Source organism: Triplophysa dalaica, chromosome 7 (assembly GCF_015846415.1).
Source record: "Triplophysa dalaica isolate WHDGS20190420 chromosome 7, ASM1584641v1, whole genome shotgun sequence".
Taxonomy (NCBI): domain Eukaryota; kingdom Metazoa; phylum Chordata; class Actinopteri; order Cypriniformes; family Nemacheilidae; genus Triplophysa; species Triplophysa dalaica.
In genome coordinates, this window is record NC_079548.1 from 14410369 (window position 1) to 14428268 (window position 17900).

Here is a 17900-nt window from a genome sequence, read left to right on the forward strand (position 1 = left end):
CAAAATTTAGAAGAAATTCTTATAACAAAACAGTTTAATACAGTAACAACAAGTCCATGTAAGACAAAGATATGCTTAACCATTTACTGCATTTTAAATGATGACAATACTAATCATATTCAATTTTATCTTAAGTGACAGTGAAAATGCCATGTCACGTCAACAACCCATTTACTGTTGATAAATGTATTTATATTTTATATTTGTGTCATTTTTAAATGTCAGTTTAGGTATATACTGTATAAAGATGTATTTCATTACTGTTGCAGCGCAATCATACCCCTTAAATGTAAGCTTTTAGCTCAAGTGCAGCTTGTTATAATTTACATTTTAAAAATCTAACGTTCTTCATAATATCATGTCAAACTGGCTAGAAAATAATTTTGTGATGCATAAATGTTTTTGAAAGACACAATAAGACCCCCTCAGGCATTTACTCAGATTTTGCTATTCACAAAGCTTAACCCTTTGTAGAAATGTTCACGCCATCTCCCACATTATTGAAAATCCCACTGGGATAGTCATGGATGTGCCCAGATGATCTGCCAGAAGTGGGTGATGTCTATAAATACCCTCTCACACTGGTTGCATGCTCTCATCGGGTGTTGATTTAATAAGGCCAGGCAGGCATTTGCATAAACACTTTTTTGTGCCAGTCACACTTCCCGTCCGATTGGATGATTTACCTTTCATGGCGGTTGACATGGTGGTATAAAGAGAAGGAGATGTATCAAGATGTATTCATGTGTAAGCGTGTTCATGTGGATGCGCTGTTCCGTGTGAACATACTCCAGCTCCAGCCATTGTGCGGATATTAAAAGGGAGGCTTCAAGGAGAAACCAAACGTCACTCTGTTGCCGAGCAGTGTTGCTGTTTGCTTGTCAGAAAGCATTAAGACCAGAACCTGGCTGGGCTGGACTATTAGATCTGAGAGGGTCTGTGATGTGTCTGTAGTCAGATCTATTTTTCTTGCTCTTACACACACACACTTCTCCGCCCGGACCTTATTATTGCTAATGAGTGCTTTTTAACATTTCCCCAAGAAAGATTATATAACAAGGATGTTACCTTAATCCAGGACTTGTTTTTTCGATGTTCGATGGTTCCTTCCTTTTATATCTTTTTTTTAACAATAAACTGTGAAACTCCGACAGTCCCATGTCACTTGCACACTTTCATAAATACTACCCACAATCCTCCTGTCCAACATGAGAATCTGCAGCTGCTAGTACAGAAATGTCATCTACTGTCTCAAATATAGTGAAAAAAGAGAAATGTAAGTTTGCATGTGTGTGTATTTCTAAGAGGACACTCGGTTTTCTGAAGTCTATTTTTTCCTCCAGCCAGACGCCACGACCGCCACAAACTCTCCCTGCAGCAGGTACCAGCTTGTTGCCGGGTGATGGGCTTTGGCTATCACCATGGGAACCCTCTGAAGGCCACCGGGTGGGAGGGGTCTGTTGCGATGCATTTCTATCGCTTCTTTTCTCGTTCCAATTGAACTCCTTTGTACAGAACTCCCTGCACCTTCTGATTCGGTACTGATTGTTCGATGAGTCAGTGAGCTGCATGCTGTGTGAGAGAGGTGGGAGGATTCTACATGCAATCCTTCTGAAAAGAATCTTTGTTGCATCATGAAAAAACAGCAGTTTTTTTCTAACAGGCATCAGATGCACATAATGGCAATCGCATGAGGGCCCAGGTGAGATAATTATGGAAAACTTGCTCATGAGCACTAAACATCGTGGATTAAAGTGCCGCTAAAGAGTTTCCTCTAGTGTTGTATTGCTGCAATTAAAGGTCAAACCGTTTTACCTTTGACCCCTTTTGCATGACATGAGTGAAGATGACAGTTCCAGCTTTGCTCATAAGTTTGTAATTCAAATTGAAATATTGAGTTTTCTAGGTCTGGCAATTGTATGACAATTACAATCAAAAGTTAAATGGTAAATATTTTTAGAGGATGCTCAGTTCATGAATGACTGGAAATTATGGAAATGTATCAAAAGGAAAAAGGAACATTGTAAAAAACACAAGTGATCTTTAAAAAATCTTTAAAACTTTTAATTCTTCTTTCTGTCACAATACCTCTGTTCTTCTGAGATGGCAAACACTGTGTACAGTCTTGGCCAGACTGATGGGAGGAGAGTATTTAAATGAATCGCGCAACGTGAGTTACTAAAGTTTGTGTTCGTCATTGTGCTGGTGTTTATGGCTTTATTTAACGCCTCAAAAAGCATTTCTTAAACTCTTAAGCTCTTAGTAGATTGCTTTGGTCATTAAGGGAATGAGATATTGTGCCTGTGTTTTTAATGCGCACATTGTTAGTAAACCACCCGCAGTAATTTTCACTCCCATCTGTGTTTTTATGAAAGTGCGCGTTCTGGCTATTTTGCCCCGTTGAGGTCCGAAATGTGTTGTTTTTAACACAGCTGTTTTACAATTTACACTAGCCAGGTTTCTATCCAAAGTTGCAAACTAAGTTTATGATTGGAATATCGAATACAAATTTGCGAAAAAGCAACCATCTAACCAGTCAACTATTACTTCCTACTTGACTGCTACTAAATATCAGTTAGAAAAGTAAGCCACTGAATAAAATAATTTTCATATGTAATAATTAATTGCGCAAGTAGATGAAACTGATCGCGGTGCTTTTGTGAATGCCTACTGTTTGGGAAACGCAGTCGTGACAGTTCTGTGAGACAATAACCAAAATACTTTGATGACTTTGCTCAGGTATTTAGGAAATAATCATAATAATATTTCAGATGTTGTGCAACAAGAAGTTACATGACTTTTTGGAGGAATTTATTTGGGAAATTCGTTTACATCTACCATTATTCATATTAACCCTTTTTGGCAAAAAATTAAAACCACCTCAGGCGAGTGCAAGAAGTTCTTCCATTTTTTTGACAACTTTAAGAAGCAGAAGTGTTGTGTGTAGGTTAATTTTACTATGATAAGAACTATTTCCTGTGTTACCTTTTGTGTTTCCTGAAGAGTTATTTGGGGTTTACTCAAACACCTGTGTTTGTCACAGTGGATTGAAAGCTTCACGCATGAGAAGTTAGTCATAGTAAGCCAATCTTATCATACCCCTCCCTCCTGTATCCTCTTCAGAAGTTAAACTTTGTCACACCCAGAGATGTGTACATGACAGTCAGCAGGATTGAAAATAAAAAAAAACATGTTTATTTTGCTTATCTCTTTAGTTTAGGTTAGTTTTTTTTATTTTGTATCTTTTTTTAGACAGTGCTGATTAATACATGCAGTTCTGTCCTTGATTTCTCAGTTTATCCCCTGATTTGTGGTTGGAAGCCACTTTGGCTATGATGTGCACAGCTAAACGGCAGTGTTCTCATCAGTGTATTATCAGAATGGCTAATCCAACATTGTGAATATTTTTCATTTGACTTTCATGAGGAGACGGAGTGCCAGTCCTCTCAGCTTTCACTTTAATGAGGGCTGAATGATGAACAAAGCGTCTTACATGATCACATGTGCTTTGAAGAGCGAGGGGCTTGATCAGAGGACCTCACACCTGCAGTCATCACAAACATCCCCATAGAACAGGGTTGTGTCAAGTTTTTGTGTCAGTTTCACATTCAGCAGACAAGCTGCTTGTTGTAGGAGATGTATTTATTATTATTTATTATTATGGATGTGGCAGGTATATTACAAATATGATATTAGAAAATCAAATGTTTGCTTGTTGGGTATTTTGGCATTGGTAAACATGTTTTGTCATGAATGAGCGTTGTCAGGAGAAAGTGTTTTAGATTAGTGTTTTTTCTCAAAGGTAATGCTATGATTCTGACACAGCTGGTCTCTCTGTTTGGACAGGCACTCTTATGTTCAAATGAATTTCAGTGTTTGATTGTTTGTGCTCTGCACCCTCTGTCCCAGCTGTTTAAGTAGACAGTGAATTATAATACAAAAATAAATAATACAAATAAATAACAGTAGGACTGTTGTTCTAGTTGTGGGTGAATTAGTGTTGTCCTGCACCCCCATTGTTACAGGGTGGCATTCGCCTCTGTTTATTGTTTGAGACTATAAAAGCCCCTAACAACTGCACCTACCTTTCATATCCCTCATCATAGTCACGTGTTTGTATTATTGTCCTCCGTGCTGCTAGAGATTGCTTCTGTTTGTAGTTTCATGTGATTTAACAGCTATGTTAGGATTATTTGAAATATTTTTGTTGTGGGTATGTTGTTGTAAGACTGTTTGAGACTGACTTCACCTCAGACATCTAATTGAAGATGAAAAGAGTATGAAGTGAAGGTAAGCAGTTAATATGAAGCCATATTGTGGTTTGGACTATATAGCCATACACCCCTCACACACACACTCTCTCTCCCTTGCCTCATCCACCTACTCCATCTCTCCATTTCATCATGCCGAGAGCATTATTATCACCTCTGCTTCCCTACACAGTGTGCTCTTGGATGCAATGGCAGCCTCTGTAAATGGACTCTGACCTTCTCATTTCATATTCTCTTCTACTGTAAGCGTATGTAACACTGTCCTGTGAACGATGTGTGTTTGGTGCAGAATCTCCGGTGCGTGTGCCCGGGCCAGAAGCCACATTGAAACTGCTCTCTTTTGTGTGCGGGTGTCATTGCTGCTATGAGCTCTATTCAGAGGGTGAATATTAAAAGAGCTTCTTATGAATAGGGAGCCATATAAAAGCCCCTGCTTGATATTAATAATGGATATAGAGCTTTGGGGGAGGCAGCCAGAAAGAGATCTTCACTGTGCCAGTGTTCCAGTTGGCTGTGCCCTGCTGAACTGGTGCTCAGGTGTCAATGGAGCGTAGTGATGCAGATACATAGTTATATTTTGCTAACCCCCTATGGGAAAATGCAGCTTATGTCAGTTTTTGTTGTTTTTACTGTTTTCCATAAAAAATCATCCTACAGAATGTGATAAACATCCTATGAAAATATAACCTTGATATCTTTAATCTTGACTGAGTAAGGCCATGTCATAGATTGAAATCATAGTGAAATTGATGGTTGAATTATCTCATAATTCGATTATGAAACTTAAGCTTGGTTTACATAGAAGGGTCACATTTGACATATAAACATATTATTATTGATTTTATCTGAAATTGCACAGAAAAAGCCAAATCATTGCTAAATTATTATTATAGAGTTTTGTCCATTTTTATGCATATGCACCAATATAACAAAATGTAGTCCAAAAATAAAGTATTTTCCTATTTCCTATAATTTTTTGTAAATGAAAATACCACATGTGGTTTTCCATGTTTTGAGCGATGAAGCAAACAAAAACAGACAGTTTAACATTATTCAAACTTACCATGGCTAAGACCATCTCTCCTTAAACTACCCCCAGAATCCTATGGGGCCACAGCGGTCCTGTAGCTTATCAGGTAGACCATTGCACAAGCAGGCCAATGCTCATGGATTGAATCCCAGTTTACACACAAACTAGTATTGAATACAGTTTGAGTCACCATAGATTAGAACATCTTCCAGTAGTGTTTCATGTAAATATTTGAATGTGTGAAGAGTTGGCCAGTTTTGCTTTGCTTGGAGCTGAGTATATAGGGCTTGAACAGATGGAGATAGTGTATAGTAAATATAGATTTTTTTTTTTCTTGCACAGCTGTCATGTTAAAATTGTGCAGTAGGTACACTATGAACCGTGAATGCTGTGCCAGTCTATTCACTTTTTATAGACATAGATTTGTTTTGTACTTTCTGATCATTTCTAATTATTGCTTCTTGGCCAAGCTGAATATTGTCTTTGCTCACTAACTTCTCTGTCACACCTTTGCTTTTAACATACTGTATAAAAACCCCATTGACCTCTCTGTGACCTTACCGTAATTTCTCCCTGTATCAAATGTACTTCCTTCAAAAGCATTTTCTCTCTTTGTACAGTAGTGATATTTAACACCTTAATTTCTTATGTTTGTCACTGCTTATTTATGCAAACAAGACTGACGGGTTTCTTTTTTCTGTTTGTTTCTCTGAAGGATCCACGAAGTAAGCACAAGTTCAAAGTCCACACGTACTCCAGCCCCACCTTCTGTGACCACTGCGGCTCTCTGCTGTACGGACTCATCCACCAGGGCATGAGATGTGACCGTGGGTATCCTCTCTTTCTTTAGCTTTTAGTCAGACACTCACAGTATCAAACAAAAGATTTCAAGTCACATACACCAAAGTCTGCACAGACTTTGAGGGTGTTCTGATTTAATATGCAGGCTTTTTTCCTGATCAAAAGTTTTCCTGTATAGCCCAACGGTTCTTAGTTTATTAAACATCGAAAAAATAAAATAATGTTCCAGCATTGTACAACTGTATATGTTTTTGGTTTAATTCATTAAAATTCTAAGTTTAAGCTTTTATTTGAGAGACCCCTCGCTGCAGCCTGTAGCACGGTGAAGTCATGCATGTTGATGTCATGCATGCTTTAGCACGCATGTGTATCCTGTTTACCTTACACGGTGCTGTTTTCACATATTTTTATGTCATGAATGTGTAAACTCAGACCTCGGATATTATGTCCGACCTCAATGCATTCCTGTCAATCACACTGCGTCAAGGCATGTTAAAGATATCCAAAACGATATGATTTTAATTTATTAATACATTACAGAAGAGACTTTATTCATGTAATTTCGTGCTGTCAAAACATTTAGTTCTGGGTTTGAGGTCGGGAATTCCCAAAATCCGAGTTGTCTTGAACGCAGCGTGCACACGCGCGAAGTACCCCAATCGTTATTAGAGTAAGTGCGTCTTACATCTCATACACAAGGGCAATTCAGAGTGCTTTACATAAAATTATTGACAAAGAGAAATAAGATGTATCTTTAAAATGCTTATTATTTAGGATCACAAATAAAACTTTTGATTTGAAGAAACAATAAAACGGCAATAAAATTGAAAAAAAAATGAGTGTATTTACAAAAACAATATGAACAAAAGAAAAATGAATTCAGAATCAAGGCAGCAGCGTTCTGTATGACCTGCATCTGCCTTATGGTCTTTTTGGGAAGACCTGTAAGGAGTCCCTTACATTATTACTTAATACATTATTTGAGACAAAACATCTGATTCTGGCTATATTTCTGAGATGGTAGTACGCTGATTTGCTTATTGCTTTTGTCTTAGCTTTGTAGTGTACAGTATTTGTTGCTGTCTTTATACGCCGTATGGTTTTGCTGCATATTTCATACATACAGTACATTTTAAATCCTTACATTCCATTTTATGTACATACAGCGACTTACACACAAATAACCCAAACTGACAACTGCTATTTTATCCAAAGCGACTCACACATGAGGTTAACAATAGAAGCAATAGGAACAACATAAGGACAACAAAAAGCATAAGTGTAGTAAAACTGGTCTCATAAAGCACACCACATCCTTAAAATAGAGCCCTCCATAACAATGAAGAGTACATACTACAATAAAAATAAGAATGTGTGTGTGTGTATATATATACACACGAACACACACATTAATGAAGAGAAATCATCAAAAGCTGGTAAGTCCTACAATGCTTATGGCTGGTGCTTACTGTATTATCATCACAGCTGCACTCCCTTCATGTCACAGGATTTACGTGTTGTGCAAGTTGTCTTAGAAGTAAAATATTAAATTAAACGTAACATAATACTAAATAATAAAAACGTTTAATAAAAATGAAAAGCTCTGATATTTTAAAGCCTTAATTTGTTTAAGGGCCTTTTTAAACATATTTAAAAAGAAACCATGCCATTTCAAATGTGAACACGTATCACAAAATGTTATAGCGTTTTTTAAAGACATCCTCTGTGAATTTAACAAGGACAGCACTGTTATACAAATCCGTAAACAAAAAGACACAATTGTAAAGACACCATAAATATGCTCACTCACTTTGTGCTATTGAAATCGACTCCATCCCCATGTTGTTTGAACATGTTCATATACGGAGGTAAATAAACTTTGTCTGTATTGAGCATTCCGTTTAAAGGCATGCAGTATGTCACGTTGTGCATGCGCACTTATACATGCACGACATCGAAATGCATGACGTCACCGCGCTACAGTCTGCAGCGGGGCCTACTTGTTTTATTTAGGGGCCGCAAAGAGATGGACTCTACATAAAGGGGACCTTACAATAAAATACTTGAGAACCACTGCTTCAGCACACAAATTTCCTAATGGTGACTTTGACTGGAAAGCTTCCTCTGTGGCCATATAGCAGCATCCTGAATACACCCAAGCAACCACCTACAACACCATAGCAACCCCTAGGAATCTTTCTGCTTATGCCAAAATAAACCATTTAAAACTTCTCACTTATTACTGTACTTTTCAATAACCATATGTATCCCATGCTATCAATCTTTGGTAATATGGATAAACCTGATGTCAGAGTGTGAGATATCTCTGCAGTTTAATGAATTGCTGATCATTGTGTATTATCTATCCCTGTGGGCTTAATATACTCCGCACATAACCAACCTTCATACAGTATGAAGCTTCGTTCACAAAACACCTTCCATCTCAACATAGCCGGCCTCTTATCCAGTGTCCAATACATAAAACATTCAAAATGCTTCACAGTCAGCAGCTGTCCGAGCCCCGGAGCAGAAATGTCCACGTCCACAAAACTAGATTGTTGGCTAACAAATATTCATTGGCATAACAGCATATTTAACAGTACAGTGGCTCTTTTATTGCGTAAGATTGTATGACTGACATGCACTCTGACAGGTGTTGTAGAGATGAGGGCTGTTTGCTGTGTCTTTACCTGAAACCTGACACAAAGTTGTTATGGTTGCAGACTTGCAGAGCTGTAATTACCTTTGTTTAGTTTTCAGTGCACGAGTTGTCTTCTCCGGAGCCCTCAGCGGTGTTTACACTGCAGCTCCGGCTCGCGCTCTGCCACACTTCTAACTGAACTGTTGAGAAGTGCGGCCGCACATGAGGGATTAGAGTGGGTGTATGTTTGTGTGTGTACACTCAAAAGTGTCTTCAGGAAGTTTGTGTGTATGCTTGTTTCACAGTTGAATAACTTGACTAATTCTCACAAACTGAAGGAAAGAGTCTGACAGTTACAGTAGTTGCTAAGGTAAAGACAATGCTCAAATTAGCAGAAAAGCATAGGACAGAAAATATTGTGTAGATTAGTTCATTGAGTTGCTATTAATATTGATTAAATAGCAGAATTTTATATATAAAGTTTGACTACATATTGGAGAAGCATTTTCTTTCAACTCACCACAATGAAATTTGGATTCAAATATTAAAAAAATCATCCTTGCAATGCAATATTCATGTAAATAATATATACAGGGTGTTTGTCTTTGCATGTAATTTGGGTATAACAGCATTTTTTTGCCCTTTCTCTCTATCCTTTATCCAGACTGCATGATGAACATCCATAAGCGCTGCGTGGCCAACGTGCCGAGTCTGTGTGGGACTGACCACACAGAGAGGAGGGGCCGCATCCAAATCACTGCAGAGATCAAGAACAACGTGCTCACCGTCAGCAGTGAGTCACTGCTGCCCACTTGTACTCATCACTACTGCACACATGTGCATGCAAATAAACACTTCATACTGGAGCTCTCGGTTATACATACATGCCTCCATTACACCCTTGAAGAGGGACATATAAGCTATTACGCTATTATTATTATTAAGCTATTATATTATTATTATTTATAAGGCACACCTTCTCTGAGTAGATTAAGTTAGGGGTGTAACGTGTGCTGTTTTGAATGGTTGCGGGTTATTTCCTGGTGTCTGATTCCTCCTAGTGGTGAATCCAAAGCAACACTAGAAAATGGGAAATGTTCACAACCAGGCGAGTGCAACCCTGTCAGGTGCTGCGTTTAAAGAAACCGTTCTTATTATAAACTGTAAAATTATGTTCATTTTCTTTGAGCACAGGAGAAGATATTTGTGACACATTGTTACACAACACTTGACATATAATAACAGTGCATAGCAATTTTCATATTAGCACCACGGCTTTATGTGTCATGCATAATACATGCTTATGGAGTAATTTAATATTTTACAATTCATCCAAATGTTGAATAATACAATAATACTAGAATAATCAAAATACATATATTGAGTATTGTTCCTGTAGCTAAAACATGCAGCACAAAGGTCATGGATTTGAATTACAGTGAACGATGGTTTGTCATGGGTTTGCCCCTTTTTCCATAAATGCATAAAATGTAGTAGAATATTAATGAATCTTAAATGTTCTTTTTAATAAATCTTGAGTATCGCACTTTTCAGATGATGCTTAATGGTTTACACTGTTAGTAATAATAATTATTGTTGAAATAGAATTAATGTTAAAGAGGACCAGATGGTTAAACATTTTCGGTCGTACACGCAAAATTGAAAAGAAAAACACCAATGGGAGGAAAACATACGTTTTATTTCTAATAAAATGTCTAACTGGAACATGTAGACAGTGATGGAATGAAGTGGTGCTTTTGAGCTCATTGTGAAATTCTATAGGATTACTCAAGCGTGTATTACATTACACGTCTCCATGACAACACAAGAAAACATAGTTAGTCTTCCTGTATCTGCTTGGCATCAGCACAGACAAGTTTCCTAAACAAAACACAACCGTCCTTGGGTTAGTGCATCGGCCACATTTTATGTCATGACAGAACAGATAAAGACTGGTGATCGTTAGAGTGTCCAGCAGAGGGCGTTATTCTCATTCTTTTCATAAAGCAGAAACTCTGCGGTCACTATGAACTATTATATAATACATAGGTCTCGTCATTTAGCAACGGTTGCATAATTATTCTTTAATGTTTTATTGTTGATTAGGGTTAATAATTACAGGGTTTTGATTTTAATTCTCTGTAAATCCACTGTTATTTTTGTAATTTAGTTTCATGTACTATTTGGTAAACAATTAAAGGGTGGACTTTCTTTATAGGCTGAATGGTAAACGGCTGCTAGGTTATAATTGATACTTCCTTAAATCCATTTACTCCTGCTCAAAGTTTGATAACTTGATAAAATGATATTCTGTATACAAACTAACAGAGAAAATGAATTAAAGCACTGTCAATGGCTCAAGTGAGTTAACCCTGAATGAGTGAAGCAGTAGATGTGTGTACTTTAAGTGATTTTATTCTGAACACGCTGCCCCACATTCAACCGTTCGGCCCTTCTTCTTTTCTCATTCTCAGTCCTGGGCCATTCTTTCCACAAGCCTCTACTGACATGGAATGTCCCATAGAATGAAATAACAGTCTCGCTAGCAGCAAATGAGCTCACCATCAGTTTGTGCCAGCAGCCCTGAACGTAAAATACATTTTTAATCCATTACGCTGTCCTTAATAATTTAATGTCACGCGACGCCAGTGCAGATCTACTGAGCGTTCCATAAGATGAATGAGGGCATCTCCTTTTGTACACCTCAGAGTCCTGTCACTTAAAATCAATGAATTTACCAATAATATCTGTGTCTCTTCTCCTCAATGGTCATTTCTACCTGGATTTTTGACTACAGGAGCACATGCATGTTCTGCACTCAGATTTTTTTTGAAAATGTACTTATTTCAACCTTAAAACCAGTCAGGTCTGTAGTAGTTCTGAGCAGGTAAATAATATGTCTATATAACAAGCCACTCCCACCGTAGTGTGTGTTTGATACCAATCATGTTAAGTGTTTATTTCCTGAACATACATGTTATATAATGCACACTTAAAGAAATAGTCTATGATAGGGACGCACCAAATTGTAAATTTTGTGCGATAACCGATAATTATTTAACAATGGAAGCCGATAATGGATATATTGGCCGATATATAGTATATATATAATCATAAAAAAGATTCTAAACTGAAACAAAAGCCAAAAAATGGACAACTGCTTTTATTTGAAAACATTCACTGCAGAGAACAAGGTTTCCATTAGTTCTCTCTTTTTCCCTGAAAATCATGTACCAAGCCTACTTTACACTAGTTAAAGATCCTTCAGCTATTAAACTTTTCTGGTATGTTTATTTAATAAACTAATTAAAGATGTTCTTCCAGGGCAACCCAGAAAAGTGTTCTTAAAGCCACATGTCTAACTGGTGTCAAGAGAGAACAGCAAAAAAAATGCTTTTGCTCTTATTTACATTTAGTCATTTAGCAGACGCTTTTATCCAAAGCGACTTACAAAGAGTTTAGGAGCAATAAGCGATATGTCATACAGGAGCCATAATACATTAAGTGCCAATACAAAGTTACTGGTTTCAACTAAAGCTAGACCACTACCTGTTGAGAGAAAGGGTTAGTGTGTTTTATTTTTCATTTGTCTGTCAAGTATTCACAGGAGAGATGGGTTTTAAGTAGTTTTTTAAATGTTGTGAGAGATGTGGCTGAACAGACAGAGTTAGGAAGAATATTCTTATAATTCACACATTTATAAATATCTACACACAGTACCTACATAAACAATGTTTTGCTAATAAGATTAAGTGAATGATCACGAGAGAAAAACAGTACTGCAATGGATTTTAACTGTGAGCAGCGTGCAGCTGAAGAGGTTTAACCAGAAAATACGATTCATCATTTATCAGCTATAATTTATCGGCCTAAATTTTATTATCGACCGATACTGATATGGCCGATATTTATCGTACATCCCTAGTTTATGGTAAACTTTTCCTTTTTGTAACACGTAATTTACCTGAAATTACCTGAAAGCAGGAAATTACCTGAAAATGAAAATTCTCTCATAATTTACTCGCCTTCGTGGCATTCTAGATGTATGTGACTTCCTTTCATCAGCTGAACACAAACAAAAGAATGATAAGTGTGTGTTCATAAATAAATTTGGCAGATTTATTGCTTTGTTTTGCTGAATAAGCTTTAAAAAAATATGCATTAAACCACTGGAGTCATTTCTATTACTTTAATAATACATTTTTAGGCTTATAGAATGAGTAAATTATGAGAGAATTTTCATGTGAATTATACCTATAACATTTCTCAAGTGTTTTGATCACATCATCTAGCATGTCCATTTTAAGTCTATTTTGCGTTTTGTACAAGGCATTTCTTGTAGTAGGCATGGTTTGTAGTCTCACATGATCATCTTGGGTCTTACCAAAAAAGGCCCAAAACGCTTATTTAGTGTAAATGACCATCTGGCACTCAGTTGCAGTGCCACATTTCACCAAGAGGGGGCAGTGTAGTTTCAATATTTGCATAAACCCACATTAATTTTATTCCCACAGCCTTTAACATCTTAGGCTTTGAGAATGATCAACTGTGTTATGTTAATGAGATCAGTATTTTTTAAATCAGTCTGGTAACATCATTATGAGAATATCCTACATCTCTCAAATTACTTCTGAGCCACAAAACCGAGCGTATCCGCGGGTCAAAGCATTTGATATCTTCATGCAAATACTCTTGCATGGTCAGTGATCTGGCTTACTTAATTGCTTTGTGTGGAGGGGTTTGCGAACGAACATGGTGTGCATAACATTTATTAGCTGCTGAAATAAATCATGCTTTGTGAGCACGGCAGTTCATGCAAAAGTCTGTCTCGTTCACTTTGTGCCGCAGTACGCTGCTGTCTTAATGAACAGCTAAGCCTACCTTCACACACCACTCATTATGGAAATTACACTAGCCACAAGTCTCAGGACCACAGCAGCCTCCTTGCATTAATTGTTGCAGTGGTCAAGTGCTGAGGTCAACCCCAATTACTGGGATACTCTGTGTGCATTCAAAGCCCCACATGATCACCAATGTGTTCATCTCTAAAGCCTTTACTAAAAGCTTGCAAAATTATTTGCTTATTCAAAATCCTTGACTTGTTATTCTGTGAAAAAAATATTTGGACAGCCTTGAACCTCGAAGATTAAAGCAATATATTAAGACATTATTCCAGAGACAGTCTTTGTATTACAGTGCTGTGATTGTGTTTTGTTTTTCCTAACCGTTCACAAACCTCACATTTTTTTAATCCTTATTGTACGTTTCTGTTTATATTTTCATGTATTTTATATTTTCATCATAGTTAAAGAAGCCAAGAACCTGGTGCCCATGGACCCCAATGGCCTGTCTGACCCCTATGTAAAACTAAAACTCATCCCTGACCCAAAGAGTGAGAGCAAACAGAAGACCAAGACCATCAAATGCTGTCTGAATCCCACGTGGAACGAGACCTTCACATTGTAAGGAAGTTTTCTCTTTGTTTCCGAGCCTAGGTCCACCCACGTCTGGCAATGTTTTTCTGGTCGATGGAGAATCAACTTCTCTTTTAGCATGCTTTCTTTGTCTCTGTCCTCCTCCTTCATTTGCTTTTTGTTTTACAGTAATCTGAAGGAGTCTGACAAAGACCGCAGGCTGTCTGTGGAGATCTGGGACTGGGATTTGACCAGCCGGAATGACTTCATGGGCTCTCTGTCTTTTGGCATCTCTGAGCTTCTGAAGCTAGGAGTGGATGGATGGTGAGCAGGCCTTTTGTTTTTGTAAATTCATGTTTTAATTCCATGCAATGGAAACTTCTTCAATACTGTTTGATTATCACAGGGTCAGACATAAAGATGCTTATTGATAAAATGGAAAAAGTACATTTTTTACAAATTAAAGGCAAATGGTGACTATTTTGAAATGGCTAAAATAAAATAGGAATAAAAAAAAGAAAGAAAATAGGAAAAAGTGTTAAAAGATATATGAACTCATGACCCTAAATTTACTGTAGGAACAGTAGTGTTTTATATTCTAGTTTAAATAATTTCCTTAATTTTATATTTAACTACTATTTACAAGCAATTTCGATTTTTATTCCTTTATTTAGCTACTTACCATTTTTTACACTGAAACAAGCATATTTAGGATATCTTGCTGTTATCATTATTAGTGATTTTTATGCCATTAGTCAACAAATGTTCTGTGTGATGATGATAAAAGTGCACCTTTAACTTAACCTAGCTGAGTGGTCACTAGAAACCGTTTCGCTTACAGATCATTATATGCTTCAAGTCAAGTTCATTTCAATTAGGTTGAGACCAAGAATAGTGACGACTGGGGTAGGTTGTTTACTTGGTCCCATTAATAACTGTAATTAATCTCATTCATACTGATCTGCGGACCCGTTGTGAATGATAAACAGACATTATCATGGGCTGGTGCTTGTGTCGCTGTTGGGCGATGTTACTTGAGAAAAATGAGTTGTTTACATAAAATTGAATCTCATATTTCATTTTATTTTGTTTGTTTTGTGCTGTCAGATTTTTTTTCTCCAATTTGTGGGACACACAACACGGCTTAAAACTGACACACACACACACACACACACACACACATTAACTCTGAACTTAGAAACATCTTAAATTTTGTAGACATTTATAATAAAAAGCACAAAACACCTCCCTAGTTGTTCTAGTCAGCTTAACTGCCCTGCACATGACACAGGAACACTTCTCCAGTCGCGTTGTCTGGGTTTGAAGACTCTTGCTCTTTCAGAAGTCTTCAGGCTGTCTGCAGTAGGGCTCTTCATATAAGAGCTCTCCACTCTTGTTTTCTGCTCACATACACTCACATCCCGCACGAACGACTCTAAAAGCCTCTCTTCTTCCGCCTGCTAACCATCCGCTGGGGTGTGCCAGCCTGTGTGTATTTTTTGCATTTGCACGAGCCCACTGTGATTACCCAAATGAGCTGTAATGAGTAGGTGAAGTGACAGATCCAGCGGTGTTACAGTTACAATGTGAATGGTCACATCCACCTTCACTGAAAACCTCTGGAATTCATTTTCTCTTAGTTTCCTTTTTTCCTCATTTTATATGTATTTTTCACATATATAGTACTTGAGAAACATACCTCATGTGATCTTCTCAGTGCATTTAAGACCAAAGAAACCTTTTAGAGCCTTGTGGACAGTGTTAAAGACACAGAGTCCAACTGTGCTTCAGGTGACCTGAGTTTTAGTCCCGGCTCCTGACCCTCTCCCAGTCCACTTAATAAAGCCGACTCAAAAATACAACTTGAAAAAGAATCAAGTATTCTTAAACGTTTGAGTTGATCTTATGAGCTTCTCTGTGTGTTCGAGGAGTGTCAGATTAGAGGAGAGATGTTTCATCTCCTCTGTAGACATGGGCGGACCTGACCTGAATGGACCCAGTCTTGTTCTCACTATCTGACTACATCATTTATTAAAGTGTGACATACTGTACTGAAGAATCTAAGATCAGTGCTTCTTGAAGTGAAAAAAGGAATGAGCTGTTATGAAAAAGGTGAGATTTGGACTTTCTGTATGTGCGGGATGTTGAATAAACTATGGTTTTATTTTTACGATATGCTATTTTTATTAGGATATCCCATTTTTCACTACACTGTTATCTTGGGAGAAAAGGTAGTTTGAGATGACGATACTATCGCAATATCTATTGGCCTGTTTTTAAAAAAAATAGAATAGTGTTTATTTATTAGTTTTCACTTCTTTTGTTCATGTAGTCAAAATAAGAGTGTAGGGAGGCTGAAAGAAAGAGAGTTTGCAATACAGTAGCTTTGGATAATATATATAATTGATGTAAGTATATGTGTAAGGTCAAAGAGAAATCAATAACTGTGGTTTTTAATATCACGATTATTGTCAATATGGCCACACCTCTAGCTTTTACGATTACTTGCAGTGACTTGCAGCATAGTGTGATAACTGCTTAATTTGTAGAATAGATTGTAGAATTGATATATAGTAATATATACCAAATATAAAGCTGACAATGCAACGACACAACCTTTAATGGATCATGAATATTCATTAAAAGAATCAAAATGTAGAGGATTTTCAAGCAACATCAGCAAGATTTAATTAATATTCAGAATTCACCCTATAGTGACATCACAGCCGACTCCCCCACCGCTCCCCCCGCCCAACTCTTTTGCTACGGCTGTTTTGTGAATGGTGTTCAAATTCTGCTGAATTCTGTGGCTGCAGACTCTGTGCCGCGCTGGTGATAAGGGCCAACAACACACACCACTTAGCACCTTCCTTACTACACGAGCAACACACACACACACACCATATGCCGTCTCATTGGAATGAGGTGTGCCCTTCTCTGTAAACTTATGGTGGAATGGAATTCAATGAGGATGCTCACATAAAAAAGCCTCTGGAGGTCTAGATGTGGAAGAAGGATGTGTAGGGGTAGAGCACTGCAGCCATGACTCATCGCCAGTCTTACACAAACACACCCTCAGACTACAGGCAAATTGAAAACAGGGCCTTCTTTCAATTCAGTAGCCATAGAGGAGATGTAAACTTTTCGGCATTCCAGTTGCTTTCGGTGGTTGTTCTGTTGCTTTTTAACAGCTTTGGTCTCATAGACGTTCCTCTCACACTGTCAAACAGGAGGCCGATTTTTGCTATCTGGATGCACAGATGTTAGAAGAGCTAAAACGAGGCGAGGTATCACGTTGTCCCTCAAACGTTTGAAAGCTGTTTGAGGGCAACTCCAACTGCTTGGATTCGTCTTCACGCAAGATCATAACGAAGGTCAATCACGTTGAGAGGGAAAGCATCTGAGTGGTTTAAGAAGAGCTAATGAGGTCATTTCACAGAACGTGTAGTTTCAGGAAAGCACGCAAGCAGTGAAGGGTTCTATAGGGGCCAGATGGAGCTGTTATTAGAGGGGGATTTTTAATGCCTGTGGTACTGTCTGAACCATATGTGATGCTGCCGAGATACTTACTCATTTAACTCTCCTTTATTTCCTCTATGTTACACACACATACACACATGCAGGTTTAAGCTGCTCAGTCAGGAGGAGGGCGAGTACTTTAATGTTCCTGTACCACCTGAGGGAGAAGAAGGCAATGAGGAGCTCCGGCAGAAGTTTGAGGTGAGTCAGTGTTTTACTTTGTA

General features: G+C 37.7%; 1 protein-coding gene across 2 annotated transcripts in view; it reads left to right on the forward strand.

Moving 5' to 3' along the window:
• The window catches only part of prkcbb (protein kinase C, beta b), a 97783-nt gene that overhangs the window by 28432 nt on the left and 51451 nt on the right, over positions 1-17900 (forward strand). For both annotated transcript variants that reach the window (XM_056752044.1, XM_056752043.1), the window contains exons 4-8: positions 6017-6128; positions 9408-9536; positions 14049-14205; positions 14347-14481; positions 17781-17877. In XM_056752044.1, coding sequence (XP_056608022.1) covers positions 6017-6128; positions 9408-9536; positions 14049-14205; positions 14347-14481; positions 17781-17877 — 630 coding nt within the window. The remainder of the gene's footprint in view (positions 1-6016; positions 6129-9407; positions 9537-14048; positions 14206-14346; positions 14482-17780; positions 17878-17900) is intronic.